Source organism: Kryptolebias marmoratus, linkage group LG22, assembly GCF_001649575.2.
Source record: "Kryptolebias marmoratus isolate JLee-2015 linkage group LG22, ASM164957v2, whole genome shotgun sequence".
Taxonomy (NCBI): Eukaryota; Metazoa; Chordata; class Actinopteri; order Cyprinodontiformes; family Rivulidae; genus Kryptolebias; species Kryptolebias marmoratus.
Window position 1 is genome coordinate 7,342,510 of NC_051451.1, and position 9,129 is coordinate 7,351,638.

At 39.9% G+C, this 9,129-nt stretch overlaps 1 protein-coding gene across 6 annotated transcripts in view; it reads right to left on the bottom strand.

Moving 5' to 3' along the window:
• Positions 1 to 9,129, bottom strand: part of kif20ba (kinesin family member 20Ba) — a 65,848-nt gene that overhangs the window by 40,696 nt on the left and 16,023 nt on the right. For all 6 annotated transcript variants that reach the window (XM_037973622.1, XM_025002061.2, XM_037973623.1 and 3 more), the window contains exons 19-21: positions 7,221 to 7,667; positions 3,535 to 4,640; positions 485 to 623 (exon numbers count right to left, since the gene is read on the bottom strand). In XM_037973622.1, the coding sequence (XP_037829550.1) occupies positions 485 to 623; positions 3,535 to 4,640; positions 7,221 to 7,667 (1,692 nt within the window). The remainder of the gene's footprint in view (positions 1 to 484; positions 624 to 3,534; positions 4,641 to 7,220; positions 7,668 to 9,129) is intronic.

Sequence of the window (9,129 nt, forward strand, 5' to 3'; positions counted from 1 at the left end):
GGAGCAGAAAAAGGTAATATGCTAACTCTGCTAATGCTAATGCTAACTCTGCTATTAGACTGTTTTCTCATCTGACGCCAACACAACAAACCTCTTCTATCACTTAAAGAAGAACCACGAAAAAGAATATTTAACAATCCAAAAAGTGCATGGTCAAACAACTTGTAAAAGAGCCGGGGAAAGTTGCGAAAATTGAAACTATAGCCGGCCGAAGATAATAGAGTCTGTTGTCATTTGATACTGTTACGTCCTAACAGGTACATATATATTGCTGCACTAAAATGCAGCAGATCTCATTTATGAAAGTTCAGTTAAATGTCACTTCGAAATAAAGCTTGAAAAAGGTAAGAAATGAAATGATTTTTTTCATATTTTTCAGAGAATAACTGACAACGTACGTAATTGGGGTATATCGTGACATAAAATTATCCATATCGTGATATAGGATTTTTTCCATATCGCCCAGCACTAGTGTGATGCATACCTCCTTCTGGACCTGCTGGATCTGCTTCTTATAGTCGGCCAGTTTCTCTCTGAGGTCCGAGGAGTCGTCGTCTTTCCTCTGAAGCTCGAGGCTGAGGCTCTTTACTTTCTCAGAATCCTGCTGGGCTTTCTCTTTCAGTCTGAGAGTGTGAGACACACACACACAATAAATTAAAGGCTTACCATTCCATGAAAGAATGCATATTCCCTGCCGCCTTTCATGCCAGAGTTTTAAACATACGCTGACCAAGCTGTCTGTATTGGACAAAGTTCTGGAGTCCTTGGTCAATAATCAATGAAACGCTTCCTAATCTCCAATATTTTACCTAATTTACAGTCTGGTTTTAGAGCAATGACAGTATACCACACTGTTCAGGCCTTGTCATTATTTTTTTTAAAGCCTTTGATACAGTCAACCATAAAATCATGCTGAAAAGGCTTTTTGAAATTATATTGACTCAGCAAGCAACTGATTGGTTTAAGAACTACTTGTCCAACAGGTCACAATGTGTACAGGTTGTGCGGGTCTTTCTCTCACTTGTCTTCAGATATCCAAGGGTGTTCCATAAGGCTCAATCTTAGGTTCACTTCTTTTTATAATTTATATAGACTGTTTAGATAGAAATGCACCACATGTTAAATTTCATTGTTATGCTGATGACACCGTCATTTATTGTGCTGTCAACACTGTCCATAGTGGCGGCAGTAGCTCAGGAAGTAGGTAACTGGAGGGTTGCCGGTTCAAGCCCCGCTCTGTCTGTCTCAGCCGTTGCGTCCTTGGGCAAGACACCTCACCTGCCTTGCCTACTGGTTGTGGTCAGAGGATTCGCTGGTGCCAGTGAAATGGCAGCCTCACTTCTGTCAGCCCGTCCATCAGTGTGTGAATGTATGGGCGAATGATTGTAGTGTGAAGCGCTTTGGGGTCCTTGGCTAGGTAAAGCACTATACAAGTGCAAGCCATTTACCGTTTACCATAGTGCTTTTGAAAAGCTTCAGGCAGCTTTTAATGTGGTTCAGTCCAATTTGTGAGATTTAAAACTTGTCTTGAATGCTGAGAAATCAAAACTAATGCTGTCTTCCAATGCTAAGTCTAAACCATAGCTGTTGCCACCCAGCACTACTTTTCAGAGCTCTAAGATCAAAGTAGTCTTACAGTATAAATACTAAGGTAGGTTTCAGTGTTGATGATGCTCTGGCATTTGCTCCCACATCCAACTGCTGATGAAAGAGCTTGTTTTTTTTTATTTAGAATCAGATCATGCCAATCTTTTAAGGCTAGATAACGCCTTGTTGCCGTTACAGTTTTGTCCATCCTAGACTGGAAAGTCCATAATTCAGTCATAAGCATAAAATTTACAAAAGTGATCTTGGGTTTTATTTCCCTCTTATCTCCTGTCCTATATTGTTAAGAAGTCCTCAGGAGATTACTCTGATGATTTAATTGTATTAACTGTCCCCAATGTTCATGCAGAATATGGATAAAAAAATAAAACAAATTTGTTCTCTGAATATTTTTAGGCTAATCTTAATGATTTTATGGATGTTGCATCTGTTTGTAAATGTTTTAATTGATATGATAGTTCTTAGCTTTGCTGGTGTCATGACTCTTTTCTCTTCTTCTTTCATTTTTGCTATTTATTATAGTGCATTTTAATTGTGCCGTGATAACTATAGTTTTTATGTTTTGAAGCGTTTGTGCTTGAATATAAACATTTTTTTTTCCCCATATTATCTTTATTAGAAGTTTTGAAGATTTATACAGAAAAACAAACCAAAATAAAAAAAAAAAATACAACCATGACAAAACCTACACAGTACAGATGCAGAGAACAAAAAGAAAGAATTCGGAGGCATGTACATAAGTCACAGCAATCACTTGAAAAGCAACCAGTTGATCCACAAACTCAATGACGTGTCATTTGGGTTCATATTATTGTTCTGTTAATTTTGAGATGTTCAAGAACATGTTCCCATCTTTTTTAAAGTTGTAGAATTTCCCATCCAAACAGTATCTCAATCTTTCTAATACAATAACTTCAGACAATATATTTTTCCATAGCTGGATCGAAGGGGCATCACAGCCAACCCATTTAACCATTATTGATTTTCTAGCCAACATTAACAAGAATTGCACAGTCTCTTTGTGAGTATCCAGGTAATTGGGTATGAGTCCTAGGAGACAAAGCACTGGACTAGGATGAACTGTTTGTCCTATAGCGGAGCTGATTTCCTGACACACTGCTCGCCAGAATGCCTCTATAATTTTACACTCCCATAGGCAGTGAATTCTAGTTCCTGTAGTTACTTTACATTTAGGACAGTTTGGAGAGCTTCCTGGTGTGTACTTGCTATATACATATGGAGATATGTATGCATTGTGTAAAATATTGTATTGCATTTCTTTATATCTATTACATATTGAGATTTTGGAAGGAAATATAAACATTTTAAAACCTGGCTGAGAGTTTGAATTTAATTGATATCTACTTGCTTAAATAAAGGTTAACAATTAAAAATAAACTAAGATCAGTTTATGAATGATAGAGTCGTAGCCATTTCAGTCAAATGTTAAAAACAACATTTTGTAGTCTCATGCAACATCGTGAGATGTCACGCTCAGACTATGCGTTGGGAATAAGTCTCAGCTACTACCACACCAAAATTTAGCACCAAGTCTGCATAACTGACTGAAATTTAGCCATTTTTGTGTTGTCTAAGGTCAGCTGGTTGTGGCAGCCATCTATAGTTGGGTTGGCTGCAAAGACCAGTCTGTTGTAGATTACATCCAATAATTATGTTTTGAAAGTTTCATTAATATTCATCCAATGGGTGGATAACAAGATGCTTTGATAAGGCATGCAAATGTATGCACACACACACACACACGCAAAAACATTATTGGTCTGCCTTAGCCTTTCTGTAGCGGGCGATAATGCTAGTACAAACTGTCACTGCTTCTTATCTGACAGAGTAATATGGAAACACAGACACAAGGAAAGGATGAAAAGAAGATGATGTTAAAATGATGGGTAAAATGAAATGTCTGCTTACCTGCTGATCTCCTGAGCTCTTTTCTCCAGCTCTGCGTCCTTCTGATCAATGGCTTCGTGCGCCACAGCCAGCAGCTCCCTGCGCCGCTCTGCCTCTCTGCGTCGGGCCTCCTGAACTGCCTGGATGTCCTCCTCCTCCCGTCGTTCCACTGCTTCCCGCAGACTCTTCTGCAAAGACGCGACCTGTCCTTCCGTTTCCTGCAGCTTCTTCTGAATTTCTGCCTCTCTGAGTGCAGAGGCCTTCTCCAGCTCAGCTAGCTTCTCCTCCGTCTGTCTGTCTTGGTCTTTGATTATCTGCTCTGTCTCAGTTTTGCTACAAGACTCCATTGTTTCCTCCATGCTGGAAAGCTTTTCTTTCAGACATGAAACTTCGGCCAAGAGATCAGAGTTTATTCTCTTTAGCTCTTCAGAGCTGGCTGAAACAGTCGTGTTGTTATACTGAGCTTCTATTAATTCAGCTTTGAGTTGCTCTGCAGCTTTCTCCTGGTGTCTGAGCATCTGTTTGAGATCTTCTGCACATTTGCTGGAGGTTTCTTTTTCCTCACTCAGTTTCTGTTCCAAGTCTTCCAGTTGCTGTTTTGAAAGCACTTCTTGCTGACGCAGCTTCTCATCAAGCTGCTCCATCTGCTTCTCTGAAGCCTGGGTTTGCTCCTGAAGTTTCCCTCTCAGCTGATCTGCTTCCTGTTTAAAAGCTTGTTGTTGAGATTCCAGGTGGGCTCGGAGCTCGTCCAGTTGTTCCTGTGACGTCTTTTCCTGCTCCTGAAGCTTCTTTCTCAGCTCTTTGACTTTTGAATCTCCTTCTGTTTGACTCAGATGCTGCTCAGAAACCAACAGTTTCATCTCCTCCAGCTGACGCTCAAGTTCCTGTATTTGTGTTTGCTTCATCTCATTTTTCTCCTTTTCCTTATTAAGATCATTCCTGAGCTCAGACATTTTAGCTTTTAGCTCCGGGGTCTCCAGTTCCTGTTGTAACCTTTGAACTTTTAGTTTCAGAGCACTGATCTCAGACGTTTTCTCTTGGGTCTCCTTGCATTGTTGATCGTGTTGTGCCTGAACAGCTGTTAGTAAGACTAAGGCTTGTTCTGCACGCTCCGTCTGGGTTTTCACCTGCAGAAATTTTAAAATATCAACATGTCATGTGGAAAAGAAAAACAGGCCAACCTCTTTCAGTTTCTAACCTCAAGCGTACAGAACCACAACAGATTCCACCATGAAATTATTTAAAATGATGTCAAAATTGAAAAAAACTGTGTGTGAAAAACTAAGTCCACCATTGCTGCTTTCAGAGGATTTAAGAGGTTCAGTATCAGTCAGGAGCTGCTGATCAAATGTATTTATTAACTCATCATCAGTGTGAGCACAACCACAAAACCAGGAGTGTTGTTAGTTCTGCTCTGAAGCATACAGGTGTTTGTTAACACAATGCCGAGATGGAAAGACCTCAGCAATGACCTCAGAGAAGCAACTGTTGCTGCACATCAATCTGGGAAGGGTTAAAGGTAATTTCAAAACTTTTAGAAGTCCATCATTCAACAGAGTGGAAGATTATTCAGATTATTTACAAATGAAAAACATTTAACACAGCTGCCATGCTTTCCAGGAGTGGATGTCCCAGCAAATTCAGCCAGAGGTCAGACTGTGCAATGCTCAGAAATTACAAAACACCCAAGAGTTCCACAGACCTCAGTTACCAGGTTAAAGTTCATGACAATTAGAAAAAGTGTGACTTGTTTGGAATGATTGCAGGAGAAAAGCTCTTCTCTAAAAAGTACATAACAGCATGATTTAGGTTTGTTAAGTTTTATCTGATTGAACCACAAGATGTCTGAAACAATGTCCTTTGGACAAATGAGACCAAAGTAGAGGTATTTATCAGTGGCGGCTGGTGGAGTTTTCTCCAGGGGGGGGCTATAAATTCAAAATAGACATATACCAAAGGTTTTGGTATATGTCTATTATGTGATACCTTAGTATATGTTTTGGACCAAAACATATACTAAGGTATCACACGAGTGTATTTACATGAATTAAAACAACAAAAGCAACATTTTAATGTACATATAAATGCATAAGTGCTTCCTGAACACACCAATACTTATAAAGACGGAGGTCTCCCAAGGCACAAGCCTGTAGGACACATTTAGCGTTTATAAGACCTGTTTTCTCCCTTATTTTTCAAAACTTTACCGGAGAAATTACATCAAAGCTTGTTTTATGGTGAGAGCACTCACTACGTCACGTATTCTTAACGTACAATATAACGAAGATCAGATGTCTCACTCCGATTAGAATTCAAAACCAAACATTTTAACAGATTTTAGCATAAATTTTCTTAAACTAATCATTAACTATGAACTTACCTTTTGTATGTAACTTAGTTACGTAATGAACTTATTACTGTCTTTGAATAAAAGGCAGAACACCCGCAGCTCGACTTTTCAATCAGGCAAATTTTATGACAGACGGATGTGACGTCAGCCTCCGGCGGCTAGAGTCTCACGCTCCGGTGGCAGGAGATGGTGAAGTGTAAACACAGATGCATTCAGCAGCTCTGGGCGCAGGAGAGGTGCGCCCTGAACGGTCCTATCTCTTGTACTGAAGAGGAGCTACTGCACATGTGCAACTTTTAACAAGAGTCTATGGACAAAGATTTTTGTGCCCCGGGGCGGAAATACGTCACCAATCGAACAACGTCGAAGAACGAAACAACTTTACTTATCATTACCTATAAAATATTTATTTTACACAACTAAAAATATATATAGGTACACATATATTTCGAAATATTTTTATTTTACCATTTAATTTTTTTTACGTCTTATTCAAGGTAATATGAGTGGTGGGACGGCGCCCTTGCACCCTCTATTGGCCAACCGCCACTGGTATTTACCCATAATGCATAGCTTTACAACTACAATTACAACTTTTTTAGAGAAAACCAAACACAGCAAAGCACAAACACCTTATACAAAGTGTGAGCAAGGTGGTGGAGGTGTAATGGTTTGGGCTCCTTGCAGTCATTGAGTCGAACATAAACTCTTCTGTAGACCAAAAGACTAGAGTCAAATGTGAGACCATCTGTCTGACAGCTGAAGACTGGACAAAACTGGGTCATGATGCAACAAAATAATGATCCCAAACAGCAGCTAATCTACAACAGAATGACTCAAAAAGAAAATAATCAAAGTGCTGCAAAGGTCTAAAGTCCAGACCTCAACCTGATTGAAAAACTGTGGTGGACTTTCAGAGAGCTGAGCAAAAACAAATATCTCAATGAACTGAAGCCACATTTAAAAGAAGAGTGGGCCAAAATGCATCCATAACCAAGTGAGAGAAAACCAATACTAAGATTTATTGCTGCTAAAGGAGGTTCTACAAACTGCTGGATCAGGTGCTGGATGCAGGTTTTTTAATTTTTTTTTAATCTTTGCTTAATAAATAATGACACAGTGGAATCTATTGTTTTTGTACACTTCAGGTTAGACTGGAATAATTTCAGAACTTGGTAAATATCAGATCATTTTTATTATGCCTTGATCTGTAAAACCCTAAAACCTAAAAAGGTTGGACTTTTTTTTCCTCTAGACTTTAGTTATTTAACATGAACATTTATAGATTTTACTAATTGAAAATATTGAGAAAATAATATTTAAAACAAAGAACAGAAATATCTTCTTGAAGACTTACCTGTTGCTCTGCAGTCTCCAGTTTGTCAGTCAGCTGTCTGACCTCCTGTCGCAGAGCATCACCTTCCTGCTGCCTCTTTTCTCTCTCCACCTCCAGAGCAGACCGAACCTCCTCTCTGCTCCTCCTCTCTTCACAAAGAGCAGCATGCGTCTCCTCCCTGCTTTGCTTCTCCTGTTCGAGTGCTGCTGCGGCATCCTCTCTGGCTCTCCTCTCAGCCTCCAGAGCTGACGCTGCTTTCTCTTCATGTCCTCTCTGTTCTTCAAGAGATGCCAACATCTCCTCTTTATGCCGCCTCAGCTCCTGAAGAGTGGCAATGGCCTCCTCCCTTGCTTTTCTCTCCTCCTCTAAGGAAGCCAGCGCCTCCTCTTTGCCCAGCGTCTGGTACTCCAGAGCAGCAAGAGTGTCCTCTCTTTCTTTCCTCTCCTTGGCAAGTGCAGCCAAAGCTTCCTGTGTGATTTGAGGATTGATTATTTCATATTCTAAACTCATAAAATGCAAATACTACAAACACTCATTCTGAAAAAGTTGGAATGTTTTCTTAATGGGACACACAAGTAACCACATTCTGGAAAATTCTACAATTAGCTGATTAATCAGTAATAAGTGAAGACATTAAGACAACAGTGTTAAGTATAAGACTGAAGGGACATTTCTGTTTACTATATGTTTAGTCTTTTATTCTGAAGGGGAAAAGAAAGTGTTTGGTGGGTCATATGCTGTGGCATTTGGGTAACTGCAAATTACAGAGTGATTCCATATTTTTCCTCTCCTTTTTTGGAAAAAAAAAAGCAATTGTGACTGAATGCAACAATTATATTTCTTTCTTTTTTATTATTTCTTAAGGCCAGAATTTGAAAAATGTCATTTCCTTTATTTAACCATGACTTAAAACCCTGTTGAGATCAAGACCTCATTTGATATTGGGAGCTGGACAAAAATCTACAGCGCACATCATAAGAGCTGCACAAGTCACAAACACAATTAAAGGCCAGTCATTTGAACAATTTAAGCAATCATAAGAATGCAGGAATTAAAAGTGATAGTTTTATACAAAATTAAACAATTCAAAGAACATCCTCCAAGAGTGGTGATTCCATCGTTTTGGCCAGGGCTTGCCACCATTTGTGTGTTTGCCAGACCCTCCAGGATTTTGCGATGTTGCGATCACAACTATTAACACAAAATCAGGCAAACCCCGCGAAATCGCAACTTTGCCCAAAACACCGCAACTTTCCCGCAACTTTAACCCAATATTTATGGTTGAATACAAAATAACCCCAAATAACTCACGAAGAAGAGATGTGACGTCACTTCCTGTTAACGTCAGAATGCCGGGAGCGTGAGGTACAGCGACCGAAGCGAAAATGTGCGCTAATGCTTCACATTTGCCCACAAAGATTTCAGCAAAGGACCGCGCAAAACACCGCAGTGAAGTTAGTTTTAAGATGGATATTGGATATTCCCGCTCCGCAGAGTTAGCGGCGTCTAGCTCACGGCTAACCCGAAACAGGAACGCTACACTTAGGGACGGCTGGCCGACATTAGCGCTCCTGTTTCGGGTCAGCCGTGAGCTAGACACCGCTAACTCCGCGGAGCGCAAATATCCAATATCCAACTTCAAACTAACTTCACTGCGGTCGCAAAACAGTTTCCTACCCAGCTGCACGAGAGTGGGGGGAAGCTGTTTTGCACGTCCTGCAGTGTAATCATCAAACATAAACGCATCGACAAACACTTTGTGTCTGCAAAACATGAGGAGAGCTGCAGACGAGGGACAATCCAGAAATGGTCATGAATGTGAGTTTATAAGCTATCAAAGTTCTCAAGTAAAGCACCTTTTGATAATGTTAATGTTTGTTGGTAATTATCTTACAAAACTAGTCAGTATTTTTGGTTTATATATTAAAAG